This window comes from Malaclemys terrapin, chromosome 8 (assembly GCF_027887155.1).
Source record: "Malaclemys terrapin pileata isolate rMalTer1 chromosome 8, rMalTer1.hap1, whole genome shotgun sequence".
Lineage (NCBI taxonomy): Eukaryota > Metazoa > Chordata > Testudines > Emydidae > Malaclemys > Malaclemys terrapin.
The window spans coordinates 106,758,370-106,773,274 of NC_071512.1; the positions used below are offsets into that span (position 1 = coordinate 106,758,370).

A 14,905-nucleotide genomic window follows, 5' to 3' on the forward strand; every position below is an offset into this window, starting at 1 on the left:
ACCACCACCTTTCCCAAGCTGAACATCCCTCCTGCTACCCCAGACCACTAATATTTTGCTCCAACAGGCAACAGCAGTCATAAAAAGTAAAAAATGTTCTAAAACGCATAAAGAATAAAGGTGAACATTAGAATAATCCCATCATATAAATCAGAGGTGGGCAAACTACGGCCTGCAGGCCACATCTGGCCATGTCCCGCCCAGCCCTTGAGCTCCCGGCCAGGGAGGCTAACCCCTCGCCGTTCCCCTGCAGCCTAAGCTCACCATGCTGTCAGCGCTCTGGCCTGCCGCTCCTGCCGGGCAGCGTGGCGGTGGGGGGGGGTTGGATAAGCGTGGGAGTCCCAGGGGGTGTGGGGTGTGGATAGGGGTTAGGGCAGTCAGGGGACAGGGAGCAGGGGGGGAGGGGGTTTGACACGGGGTGGGGTCCCGGGAGGGGGCAGATAGGCTGTTTGATAGATATCTATGAAGCAAGGGTGTGTCCCCAATCAATACAAGCCTTCCTGCTTCGGGGTATAAACTGGGGGTTAGGAAATTTGGCTACAGGCTGCTTATTCCTTAGTTATCTAATATGGTGTTCCTTGCATTTTCCACTAAAGTACCTGGTACTGGTGGGGGTAAGAATAGCTTTTTAAAAATGCTTTAATTAGGTTTCTGGTATTTGCAGTTTTCTACATCTAGGTCAAGCCATAAACACTGAACAAATTCTTTATGAGCATACAATTACCAAAAAAGGGGAAAGAATACATGTAGATTAAATAATTTTCCTTGGAAAGATGTTAGTGTTTAAAGAATAGTATATATAGTACTTTCAACTAGAATATCTGCAAAGAGAAGAATCGATAAAAGAGACTAGTACTTTACCAATCAACAATGAGAACACATTCTAATAGTTATCCATGTTTGATTAACCTAGAAAAGTAATTAAAACAGAGGTTCTTGAAGTCAAGACGACACAGAACAGGAATAGTATGGCTTCATCTTCAACTTGTACAATTGTTTGCTAAAGAAAATGTCTGGTTTCTTAGCAATTACATTAATGCAGGAAAGCACTATAATTCACGTACTGTGGAATATGTTACCAAGGAATAGTGAAAACTCTCCATCCTTTACAGTTCAAATGAAGATTGGATGTCTTTCTAAGAGATACATTCCAGTTCAACCACAAACTGTTAGGCTCAATGCAGGAATCATTGGATGAAACTTTAATGGCCTCTCTTATGCAGAAGGTCAGACTACATGATCATAATGGTCCCTTCTGGCCTAAAAATCTATGAATTTGTGTGACGCCAAAATTTGTTAAACCCAGCGTTATCTTTTTACCATTTTTATACACAGAATCACACTTTCACTTCTCGTTTTCTTTGTCTAGTACTATGGAAAAATAAATTAATTACTTTTTACCTACTAGCAGTTAAATTATTTTTTTTCCTTACAGCTAATGACAGTGTCCAAGTGGCAAGCTCAAAAATTTAAGGCAGCCCTTTGTTTTAAGTTTGACAATCCAGGCCAACATGTCCCTTTATAATGCCCTGTCTCCAGCATTGTAAATTAACTCCATTTTGCAGGTGGCGAAACTAATTAGGGAAGTTAAATGACTGCACCATGGCTATAGAATGAATCAGTGTCAAATGGTATTAGAGAGTAAAGGATTACTGCATGCAAGTCCCATGCTTACTTCGTAAGACCATGCTGCTCCATACAAATAATAAGGAACAAAAACTAAATAATGTATTGTTAGTCCTGTCTATAACGACTGAGCCCTTTTAAGGAAGTAGTTCTCAGTTCTATGACTGAACAAGGGATAGCTTGGCCTGGTTAGGGGGATAGCAGCTGGAATGAGGAGACAAATCAGGCTTGGGAGCTAGGAAGGGAGAAATAGGATAATCAGCCCAAAATAAAACATCTGAAGAAGGAAGTAGACTTCCAGGGACAGTCTAAAAAAGGAAGAGAGAGCCCTGTTCAGTTTCAGGGCAAAGCTGCAAGGGTGGAAAGTTCTGCAAGCCCTTCCGGGGACTAACTAGGGAGGCTTGAGCAGAAGCATTCAGTAGTGCTAGCACAGGGATTAAAGGAGGCCTGTGAATTCTTGCAGGGGTCCCTGGACTGAATGACAGAAGGGAGAATAACAAACCTGATAGGAAGGGGAATTATTTGTTAGATATACTGTGAAGCCTGCATCTCATCTCTCAGGAGTGGAGCAGAACTGAATAACTATCGATATTGTGAACCCTGGACTGAAGAGGAATTATGTGCTATATACCATGTAAAGCACAAAGGAGGCAGCAGAGCCTCCTTGGTTTATTGCGAATAAAAAGGGGACCTGAAGAAAAAGCATTAAACAGGACCTAAGGCTCAGTATCAGCACTGGTGGACCAGAGGGGAAGAAATCAAACTAGATAAAGTGGTGACCATACTATGTTTTGGCAGGAGTGGGTGCTCAGGGGCAGGGGGGGGAATTTGTTTCAGGTCCCATCATGCTAAGCATTGTACAAGCATGTAAGATAGATAGTTCCTACCCTGAAGAGCTAACAGGCAAGGCAGGGAAAGGGGGGGGGGAGGAACAAAAAACAAGGTATAGAGAGGAAGTGACTTACCCAAGGTCATGCTAGAGGACAATAGCAGAGCCAGGAATAGAACTTAACTCTTCTGACTCCCAGTCCAGCAGCTTCTAGATTAGACCATGCTGGCTACTCAGTAAAGAAGTTGGAAGGGATCTTGTAACAGGCCCTAGGTGCACCTGTGGTATCATTAGGAACTAATCCAGTATCCTCCCAAAATCTGAATTGGATAGCTGCTGCTGTGTCTGGATTAGGTGAAAAGATAGGCAAAGCTTCCAGAAAAGTTCCTTCAGAAGCTGCCAAGGTGGGAATCTTTCACCAGAACTTTTGTTAGATTTTAAACTGAGCGTCAAGTAGGAATGGGGATGAACTAGAGCCATGCTGTGCATTTATTTTTCCATAACAGGCAAATAAAGCCAGGGAAGGAAGAGTAATCTTACAGACCCCTGTATAGCTCCAAAGAAATAAAAGAATTATATGAACTAAACCCCCTGTTATTTCAGTTTTAATCCACACACTTGTGAAAGACTTCAGAATTATTTTATGCACATATCCCAATTCAAAACTAGTGTATTATCCTAGTTTTATATTTTCAGAGTCCGTACATCTTTCATGATATAGATTCCCTCGCCTGCCCCCATGGACATCATACATTTCCTCACAGCAGCGAGCATGCAGTGTATTATAAGCAGCCTCATGAGCGCTGATGTAGGTATTACATCATCTGGAGGAAGAGGATGCATTATACATAATATACTATGCTACAAGAAAACCCACAGAAACCTAATATTTAGAACATCAGATTTTATTTGGAAAGATTTTTGATAAACAATGGCAACAACTACGTTAGGAACAGGTTTCAGAGTAGCAGCCGTGTTAGTCTGTATCCACAAAAAAGAACAGGAGTACTTGTGGCCCCTTAGAGACTAACAAATTTATTTGAGTCTCTAAGGGGCCACAAGTACTCCTGTTCTTTTTACTTTGGGAACGAGTGCACGGAGTCCTATTCTAACACCCAGTTTACTGTAGTTAATAGGGGACATTGAAAGGATAAAGGGGGTGTCCAGCATCTCTTGCTACTAGTTTTCCATTCACCTGTGAAATAAAAAGACAATCTGAGTCAGAAAGATGAAAATCCAGTTCTTGCTTGAAATTAAAAACTGAACCATGCAGAATCTAGTTTCCTTTACATCCCAGTCCTTAGCAAGGATATCTTTAACAATCACTGCTCCCCCTTCTCCCCAAGGCATAGTATTACTAGAAAATCTTTTTCCAAGAGAATTCTCTGTAGCCTGCAACAAATATAACTTTCAGTGGCTAGGGCTTGAGGAATTGGATTAAGAACAATTAGGGCTCCTTATTTGCAACATTTATCTAATAATTGCTACAATGTGTGTACTTTGCAAAGCACTTAAAAGATGAATCATTGGTCTAACTCTCAACACTCCTGTGAGATACCATAGAGAAAAGTGTGGTTATGCCAGTTTGACAGATGAATACATTGAGGCAGAGAAGTTAAGTAACTTGCTCAAAGTCACACGATGAGGCAGTGGCAGGGTTGGTTAATGATAATGATAGTCCTGACTCCTAGCCACTAAACATATAGTTGGAAATCCTGGTTCCACTGAAGTCTTGGCAAAACTCCCAATTGGCTTCATTGGGAGCAGGATTTCACCCATGTCCTCTAATTGAATATAGACTTTTGAGGGGGTGGCACTTAAGCATGGCACCAAAAAGCTTCCATATGGAGGAGATGCACTTTTCAAGGTGCCAAGCTCCTGCCAGTCAGCTAACGCTTCCTTCTGTGAAGCTGACTACCAGTCATACGCTGATGATGTTAGAGAGAGATAGATTAGGATCGCTACATGAAAAAAACATCTCAGGGATTTTTAAACATATCTACTAGTAAATTTTCCACCTACTCTTTTGAAACCAACAGCTTGGATCCCCAATGAATTATTTACAGTGTGTGGTACATTTTGTTCTTCACCCAGGCCACTAGGGGGCACCGGAAACAGTGATTAAAAAGCAGAGGACTAATCAGTGCATGGAAACATGTTAAGAATTTTACACGTGATTAATCTTCAGATAGAAAAGTGTATTATAAATACATAAAAGTTTGACCAACTGCTGAGTCAGATCCTCCAAACTCTCCATGGACAAAGCAATCTTGGGATCTTTGTGCTTTCTTTTTTTACACTATCTCAAAAGTGATCCTCCTTAGACATGAAAGTCAACAACTCTTCCACACCTTCCAGAAATTCACATTCTCCACTCATCTCTTTCCTTTCCTCCATGCTCCCCCATTTCTCAAAGCTGCTCTGTGTAAGACAGCACTTCTTGCAGGTAAGTATGCTTGTTAGCAGTGCACATCTCGCCTTATGAGCCGCGTTCCGTTCCATTCTATTTCTTTGTACTGTACAACTATCTGGCTGAACAAAAAACAACTGGTGGAAATATTCGCTACCCAGTTTCTGGATCTCAAGGGGTTTTTGCAGGGGAGCATCTGCCTTGTATTGGTATTTAGAGGGGGGTTAAAGAGTGTTAGTTACCAAATGCCCTTTCCACAGAAACCTTGAAATAAAAATCAAATATGCACCAAACCAACAATAGCTACTTATTCAATAAAATAGATCACCATGCACACTAGAGAGCTGTCAATCATGCCTTCCTGCTTTGTGGTCATTACAGCTCTGCCAAAATGTGTACTTTTGTCATTGATTTTTTTAGGGAAGTATTGACTTGACACTGGTATCCAGTTATGACTACACACACCCTCCTTCCCCCCGCAACAGGTGCCGATACAACCTTTTTTTTGGGGGGGGCGAGGGGGGAGAATTGGGGGGGGGGTTGAATCAGACCACTTATTTAGCCACCTACATATGGATTTAAGAGTCAAACTTTAGATTTTTTTTGTAATCTTGTCCTTAATCCATATATCCTATTAGTCGCTGTGGTTTCATGCTAAATGTGGTAAAGCAAGAAAAATGCATGTCCTATCGAGTGTGATTTTTAAGTGCTCAGATGCCATGCTAAAAAACCTAGATAGTATAGATTAGATACATGAGATTTTAAAAGGTAGTTTATTTTTAAATAAATGGTATTTGGAGATCATGAAACACTTCTTAAAACCATAAAAAAAGGTGGACGGAGGGTCCCACTCCGACGTGGCAATAGATTCCTATTTAAAATACTTCCCATCTCATTTTTTCCTGTTTCATTTTGCATCTTTGAAGCCCAGCTGCACAGCATTTAGCCTCTTCCTAGCTGGATGAGCTAACACTTTGAACTACCCTCTTTTGTCTCATTATCTGCTTAGTGAATCACCATGATGCTGATAGTTTCTTCCATACAACAAAGGCACCTGAATTATTCCAGCTACCAGGTACATATTCTTAGCATATTTTGTGATTGATTAGTCAACAGCTCTGTTAGCAGCATGAATATCAACACTAGAAAGGACCTCTGTCAGCAACAGGTGTGCCTGCAAACCCTGCATATGCACCCACAAACAGCAATCTGTCCAGGCAAGCTGGTAGGTAAGTCCTTGTATTTTGAGAGAAGAGAGGCTCAGGAGGAATGAGAGAAGGTCAGAAGACAGGAGGCAATCCAGTCAAAGGGGCAGTAAAAGGGTTAGAGATGGAGAGCAAAGGAGAATCACTGGTGTCAGCAACAGGGGACAAGGAGGGAACGGTGAGAAGAAGGGAGGGCCGGGAAGCAGGGAGCATTTCTTCAATCATCCCTCTCTGGGCATTAGTTGTAGAGAGCAGCATCCTCTTCCTTTTGGCCCTTCCGCACTTTTCAAGCCAGCGGGCTGTGCCTGGGCTTCGAGCAGACTGAGACAAGCTAAAGGTGCTTTAATAGATCAACACTGCCACTACGCTAGCCATCCAGTACCCTCACGTGCCTCATCTACAATTCCCTCACCTCGCTTTTATCTCCAGCTTCATTACCCTAATAAGATGCAATGTTTTGTCCACTGATAGCTCTGGCAGGGGATGATGAAAGGAAGAGTACAGAGACAAAACACACACACACACACTCACTTTCTCCCCCGGACCCAGCCAGAGAAACTTACAGTAACCATTGGCACAATGTATCGCCAGTTTTTATTCAGGCTTCCAATGTGATCCATCTCTTCTCCTGTGAGATTAAAGTCAAACACCTAAAACAAAACAAATTACAGGTTTATTCTTGGACTGTGGTTGCCAGTCTCCATAGCCCCCGAACCTTGCCACCCTGTCTTGTTCCCTTTGTAAAAATTACAGCCCAACTCCCTCTGATCTGAGCTCCTTCAGAGACCCGACAAACGAGGGGGGTGGCTTGAAGATAAGGGAGGCTTGCACCTGCATGCCTCAGTATACCAACACACAGAATGAAATAGTAACATCTAGAAGCATCGACCTGGGGCCCTGCAACAGTACCAATATACACACACAAAGGAACAATAGACCAGAATAATTTAAAATGTAACTACAGAATGCTTTTGTCTGGACTTTAAAGGAAAAACCTCAGTGTAATATTAGAAATTCTAATAACTGTATTTAAATTTAAAAAGGGTGTTTGAAACAGTATTACAAAAGAATTAACTATCATACTGGAAGCTGTAGTCTTGACAGCCTCCTGATGCAGAGATTTCATTTTCCATCGGGAAGCACTGAAAATTAGAGATTAAGGGAAAATCTCTCTAAACAGGCCAAATCCTGAAGTTTCTACTTAGTTTGTACTCAAGCAAAACTCAGACTAAGAACCGAGTCAGGATTGGTCCTGTCTTTTTTACATTTGTTCATTAACAGGGGTTGAAGCAATTTGACAAAAAATGAGATACAGGGCTGGCTAAATCTGGAGGTCTTTACTCAGGGCCTGATACTACAGCTCTTGCTCACACTGAATAGCCCTCTGTCACAGGCGCTGTCCTATAGAAATCAGTGGGACTGTTTCTGTGAATAAGCGCTAATCAATGGGCCAAATTCTGTTCTCAGTTACTCTGTGTCTACATCAGCGTCAGGACGTTAAACTCAATGGTATTACTCAAGATTTATACCACTGTAATGGATGGCAGAATTTGGCTTAATACAAGTAAGAGTTGCAGAATTACGCCCAAGCTTTTAATCTTATCCAGCCAAACTCCCAAGAAATTTTGCCTGAGTAAGGATCTCAAGATCTGACCCAGACAGACTTACCTCAAAGTAACTTTAAAACTCTGGTTTCCAGTGACTTCTAAAGTGAAGTGAATTGGCTCAACTGTAGCTCAGGCAGGAGTTTCTTTAAAATTCTACCATCACTAATCCTATTCCTGCTAAAGAGTATAATTAGAACAGCAGCTGACTGCAGACACCCCAGTCATTGAATGGGAATAATAAAAAAAGAGTGGCAGTTCTTTCCAAAAACTGTTTTGCCAATACCATTTTAAGACAAATTACTGTTTACTTATCTAAGATAAGGGCAAACTCCAGTGCTAAGTTAAGAAAGACAAGGGATTTTCATTTAAAAACAAGGAGTGGGTAATCGAACCCTTCTGTCACTCAAAATTTAAATGAGTTTCTTTTCCAAAAATTCTTTCCGCCCGTCTGCGTGTACACACCTGTATGTAACTGGAGAGTTGGTAATGAGTCTTGGGATGAGCACCTTGTTTTTTGTGTTGTGCAGTTACTAACATATTTTTTCCCCCTAAGGAAAGACATTTCTTAAGTATTTGCATTGCTAATAAAAGTGCTCCTTTTTGGGGAAGAGCTCTTACCTGGAGATTTTGCAGAATGCGGGCCGGAGTGACGCTCTTGGGAATGGTAACCACTTTACGCTGCACTTGCCACCTATTACACAGGGAAGGAAGAAAACCCTCAACTTCTACACATGCAACCCAAGGGGGTGGGGGGGGACACACAGAAACATCTGTTCTAAGCAAACAGTTCCCTCTTTCACTTGGTGGTGTATGCATTTTACATATATTTACTCCCTCCACCTTGAACCCCTTTCTGGGCACTTGATGGCTGTGAGGTGAGCTGGACATGGGTTTACCTTAGAACCGGCCAACACCAATCTTGAGCAGGACAGAATGGTCACTAGACTACTTCATTGAGGGCTGCAGCTGATCAGTTTTGAAAAAACTGAAACAAGCTCAAGATGTCTCAAGCTGGACTGCAAAACCCTTTAGAAAATTTTGGCCCCACTAACTTGCATAAGGTAAACCAGGAAGAGACTCCGGTTCTCTCTAGTCCCTTGAGCAGAATATCATTCTTCCTCTCATCCACCTTCTACTAGCTGACTAACCAACTCCAACTCCACATTTGTGCTGTCGTGACTGAAGATGGGTATGGCAAAGGAGCTCAGGGGCCAGGCAGGAGCGTCCCACGGGCCATAGTTTGCCCACTTCTGTCCTAGATGTTGCTGAGGCCTCTTGCCTCCCATTGACAACTACCATGACTCTTACAAACTTCTCAGCACTGTATAGAATCAAAACCCTAGGCTGGCTTGTGCTGCAGCAGAAATAGAGGAGAAAATAATGGTTTTCCAAATGGAAGAGAGATGAACTAGTAGGATATTGTGTTTTAGGGCTCTTCATGGCTATAATATTCTATTGACAATAAAAATACTGTCTCAGTCAGAACCCCTTTAACTGTGTGCCACTTGCATCAATAGGGCCAGTGCTGAATACCACTCTCACAGACTGTTCAGTACCTGAGGAGGATTTGAGCAGGTGATTTGCCATATTTTTCTGCCAGTTTTTTGATCCCAGATTCTTCTAGAAGTACTGGTTCATCGGGGTGCTTCCACATTCGATCAGGAGAGCCAAGGGGACTGTATGCCGTTACTACCAGCCCTCGCTTATTACAATGAGCTATTAGCTCATTCTGAGCAAGGTAGGGATGACACTCCACCTGTTAAGGCAACACACAGTGAGCAAACCTCAATAAAAAGAGCCAACAACAAAACAGGAGTCTATGTGCACAACAACAGAACAAAAAGAGGACTGAAGTCTGTTTCGGTTGTTGGGATTCCCATGATATAATAGTTTACTGCTAGCAGGAATGAGAAGTCACCTTGGCAAAGGAATTAGGCTGCATAGCTAACTAAGGGGAGGTAGCTGCGGGCAGGGATTTCTACAAGTTACCCTCACCTCCCTTGTATGAAGATACTAGAATTCTCTGTGCAAGATGTGAACTTGAATTCAGACAGACTCAGCGTCCCCACAACCTGTATCCTGGTACAACATGTAACAGAGGATTTGACCAATTGGAAATACTTTTTTAGCTGAATGGCAAACTTCTTGCCTTAGCCTGAGAAACTACTCGATCCACTAAGAACTCCCATCATGCCCTAAAATGCATTTACTGAGCAAGCCTGTTTACACAGCACTCAGAATAACGGAATGCAGCTGGTCAGCTTAATCCATGTTGGGTCAGTGTTGTAAACAGTTTTTTTTTAGATCAGCTGCCTTCAGTAGCATTGATTCTGAGGCAATGTTGACTTGCCCACACACCCTACCAGGAGTAGGTAAGATTGCCATTCCATGGCTTCATTCCCATCTCTTAGATAGCACCTGCAGGATTGTATCTACCCCTTGAATTGTGAAGGTGATGGCTATTTGTTACAGAGTGATCACAATCAGAAAATTGCTGATTCCCCAGCTGCTGTTAAATGAACATAACCGCAATGGCCACGATGGCTGGTTTAAAATCTAGGTCTCTCTAGGACGCTGTGACTTCCCCCCCTCTCCCCAGATGAGGCTCTTGCTGCTACAATCCGTGCCTTTGTCACTGCAAGATTAAGCTACTGCAATGCACTCTCACCATAACCCCACTCAGAGTAATGCTGGCGTGGAATGCAACAGCCTGCATGCTTAGTGGAGTTTCTCATCATGAATACTTGACACCAGTGTTCACGCTCTGCCCTGGCTGCTTATTGGCTTCCAGGCTGAGTTTAAAGGTGTTCGTTCTGGCCTAAAAAGACCTAAATGTTCTGGAACTTTCCTACCTGAGGAAGGGCCTTTCTCCATGGTCCTTACCACTTCAGCTGTGATTAATGGAAGCGCTTCAGCTGAAGCAGTACAAATTAGATCAAGAAATCCTTGAAGGCAAACTTTTCTTCTATTAACTTTATTTGGCAAGGCTGGCATAAAGGGTTGCAGGACAGGCATAAACCCATCCCCCAGGGAATTGCCCCAGCACAAGGGATTCCTGTGTCTGGCACTGATCTGTGCCATCTCTGCAGGAGTGTTGGTTACAGGGGTCATTCTGAGGAAGGTAAGGGGCAGACAGGGGGCATGGTCACGGCATTCTTGCACTCCAAGTATTCCGCACTCCTGCAAAGCTTCATGGGGACTACACAAGTGAGGGCAGCCCTCAGAACTGCACTAGTCTGCACGCAGGGTGAAACCCATTCACGCAAACACAAATAGGGTGGGAGCCCAGGCCTGTCCCTGCACTGGTGCCTGCTCCAGTGCAGGGCTAATTCTGCTCCTATGGTCATACATCATCATGCACATTATTTGTGCTCAACAAATAGTGGTCATATGAGCTCACTCCTCATATGGATAGGATCTGCATAAAGAAGAGTAGACACTAATGTCCCTTTCCTGCACAGACTTTGCCCTTTCACACAGAGGTCTGTTCCCACTTGCCTGCCCGTGTCTCACCTGTAGTACAGCGGGTTTGACAGCAGCCATGCTGAGGATGTCATCAATCTGACGGCTGTTGAAGTTGGACAGTCCAATGGCCTTCACCAGACCTTTCTCCACCAGCTTCTCCATAGCCTTCCAAGTTTCCTTGTAGTCAATGTAGTCAAAACGCATCATGCCATCAGGGTTCTTTGGGAAAAGAGTATCTCCTCGTCTACAACATTGCAAAAACACAGTACAAACACAGTGCATGGAGATTTTTATTACAGTAAATGTCCAGTAAAAGAAATATTCTTTAAAATACTTGTAAAAGTCCAATACATGCTTTACAAGGCACTGTGTGAGATAAGCCTACATCTCCTTTAGATTCCAATATGCTTATTTACCATATGGAAAACTGGTTGGTATACGGTGTCTTTCTTAGTCAAGGTAACTTACTGTAGAGTACTCAAAGCTATCTACCTACAATGCAGTGACTATATGAGAACATGACCATCATTATACACTCAAGCAACAGTTCATCCACAGACTCTGACCTTAGAAAATATTGGATTGAAAAAAGAGAACGTTTGCCAGGACAAAGATAATCCCTTCATAGTTTTTGAAGATTCCTACAGGAATTTTAAACTTCCATCTGGAGCCAGCCTGCTACCGAAGGGACTTTGGTTTCACATTCATCCAGAAGAGGGCGCTTGGAATAGTCCAATATTCCCTTTCCCTGGCACTGTACTGCAATGTCAGCAGTGGATATGAGCTCAGCTCCCAGTGGGAATTCGTCTTTAAAAAAATAAATAAATAAATCACACCTTCCTGCTCCTGGGTTAGGAGTGTTTCCAATTAGCCATAGCAACACATATAACACACACCGAATCCGGCTGGCCTGGTGGCACAACAGTGCATTGTGGGAGGTATAAAACTGGATTCTGCTGAACGCAAGATGGGACGGGGCCTGACCAAGCTATTTAAGGAGCATCTCTGACTAGCTGCACTGCTGCCTCAGTCTTTGGAGACACACATTTCCTATACTCCCCCAGTTGAAAGGAAAATGTTGGGATTGCGAAAATGGCAGGAGTTGGGAGTGAGGGATCAGGGGCATCAGACTGAGTGGGAGGGTTCTTGCTCAGTGAGTAGGTAGACTGAGCACCAAATATAATTTAGAATACAGTCTTATGAGATGCTGTAGGGGGAAAACAGCATCACATGTCAACAGAAATGCTCCGGAAACATGGTTTCACTTCTAGCTTTTTGTGTATTGGGGTGAGAGGATTCGTCCTCAAGACCCATGGACACTGTGGTTCTAACTGAAAGTATCAGTTCCCATTTAAGTACAACCCTTCAGCTCAACTTCCCCATACATTTGTTTTACATCTGATCATTCAGAGACTAGAACCTTTAATGCATTGCCTCACTAAGTTACCTAAAGGGATATACTTAGTGCTGAACAGTCTTTTCTTGTATCACTCACAATGTGCTACTCGTTGTCCAGTTCGGGTCACATGACACTTCTAAAAAATGGAAATGCCTCTTTGGGCGCTCCCAGGAGCCAACAATTTGAGTTCCTCTGAATCTGATAGAGAGCTGGCCTGTTGAGAGGATCTCCTGTGTAATTGATCTGACAGAGGCTCACACTTAAGTAATAGCAGGTCACATTTAGTCCATCCTTCTACAGCTATAGGATTGGCCCCTACAGTGTATACTTAAGGGTTTTACCCAGTCCAGTATTAAATGACTCAAGCCCAAGCTTAAGCCTGATGGGACTTCACCATTCCCCTGGGAGACTATTCCACACTAACAGATCTTACCTTCGGGAAGATTTTTCCTTCATGACACGTCAGATTCTCAGCTGGTGTAAACTGACATAGCTCCATTTAAGTCAATGTAACTATACCAGCAGGGATGTGTTTCATTAATCCTGTTACACCTAGTTAAGGCACTTCTAGCTAACTCAGGGCTGGTCCACGCTAACCCCCCAGTTCGAACTAAGATATGCAACTTCAGCTATGTGAATAACGTAGCTGAAGTCGAAGTATCTTAGTTCGAACTACAAGGTACTGACCGTGGGTCCACACGCGGCAGGCAGGCTCCCCCGTCGACTCCGCGTACTCCTCTCACGGAGCAGGAGTACCAATGTCGACGGCAAGCACTTCCGGGATCGATTTATCGTGCCTAGTCAAGATGCGATAAATCGATCCCAGAAGATCGATTGCTTACCGCCGAACTCGGAGGTAAGTATAGACGTACCCTCACTCAGATCCCAAGGCCACCTAGTGCTGTGATTTGGGAGGTGTGACAGATATATGGACACATAGAATATTCAAAGGCTACTAGACCAACTTTATAAATATTATATGTAATCTGTATGGGCCAAGAATTTGTTTAGCTCCATAGGGGAGTTACAGGAATTTCTTGCAATAACTACAATCACTGGGAGATAATTAATACGAATTCCTAGACACTGTCTAGGAATTTGTATTAATTATCTCCTGGGGGAGAAGTCCCCTGCCCTCACCACCCCCTGCAAATTTCATATACTAGTTTGAGCAGGTTAAGGACAGCTAACAAAGAATTGTGACTGTATAAAGTTACCAGCCTGACACTGGGGGCGGGGGGAATGGTGGGGTGGGGGGTGTCACTCTCACTCAATCCAAGAACTGACATGACACTGTGACCAAAAGGGATAGGCCCTGTGGGTAGACGTTGAAGTACTTTGTTCCTATCATGATCTCCATGTGGAAGATCTGTCTGATAAACCAAAACCTGCATTTACTGTTTTTAACATGTTTTCTCTGTAATGCTTTTGTTCTGAATAAACACTACTTTGCTTTCTGAAGGCCGGCTGATCACTGGTTAACCCTGGCACTGCCCCTGAAAGAACAGGACTGCTGGTGCTGAACTGCAGTCAGATCTGCTAAGGTGATCACAGGGAATTGCAAATCCCCTGTCTAGGAGTCGTCCTGAAAAAGATGAGGCCTGAGACCTAAGTGGGGGTGCCCTCCTAGAGGCAATGCAGGGGTCAGAGGTGCAGTTATCTCGGGAACTGTGACAGTACGTATCTAGTAATCATGAGGATTCCACTGCCTCTCTGAAAACTGCTTCTGCTCCCTAATTGCTCTCATTATTAATAAAAATTTAGTGCAGTTTAAAAATCAGATAAGACTTAATTTCAAGTTTAAATCCATTATTTATAGCTTTATAATTGCAAACTAATGAGAACAATTATCAGGAGGAGATATCCATCTTCCTTGTAGACGGTTTCCAGATTTTACTAATGCTAAAACTCATTTCAAATGCAAAGAACTGGGATGAACTGGAAACATTCTTTGTCTATCTGTCCTTATGCAAAATGCATATACACATTTGGAGGGACAGCAGTCGGGGCCCAGACTAGACATTTCAAGCTCACCGTATTAACAACGTCAGGAAATACCTTGCAGGCAATATCTGTGGCAAGAAATTTACAGCTGCACAGTAACTAGCCTCCATTTATAAACAGATGGTCTGCACTACTTTTATACTTCCTGGTCTCCTCCCATGCCGAACTCACTCGAAGGCATGTGGCCAGTGCATGAGATACAGATCCAGGTAATCCAGTTTCAGATCTTTCAGAGATTTCTTTAAGGCTGGCTCCACATCTTCTGGGTGGTGCTTGGTATTCCATAGTTTCGATGTCACAAATAGCTCCTCCCTCTTAACAGGCTTTTAGAGACAGAGGGGAAAAAAACATATTGGCACA

The 14,905-nt window shown here is 43.1% G+C and overlaps 1 protein-coding gene across 2 annotated transcripts in view; it reads right to left on the reverse strand.

Moving 5' to 3' along the window:
• Positions 1-3,344: 3,344 nt before the first annotated feature.
• Positions 3,345-14,905, reverse strand: part of AKR1A1 (aldo-keto reductase family 1 member A1) — a 30,604-nt gene continuing 19,043 nt past the window's right edge. For both annotated transcript variants that reach the window (XM_054037970.1, XM_054037969.1), the window contains exons 4-9: positions 14,717-14,868; positions 11,191-11,386; positions 9,234-9,433; positions 8,296-8,368; positions 6,634-6,720; positions 3,345-3,650 (exon numbers count right to left, since the gene is read on the reverse strand). In XM_054037970.1, coding sequence (XP_053893945.1) covers positions 3,585-3,650; positions 6,634-6,720; positions 8,296-8,368; positions 9,234-9,433; positions 11,191-11,386; positions 14,717-14,868 — 774 coding nt within the window. In that variant the 3' untranslated portion in view covers positions 3,345-3,584. The remainder of the gene's footprint in view (positions 3,651-6,633; positions 6,721-8,295; positions 8,369-9,233; positions 9,434-11,190; positions 11,387-14,716; positions 14,869-14,905) is intronic.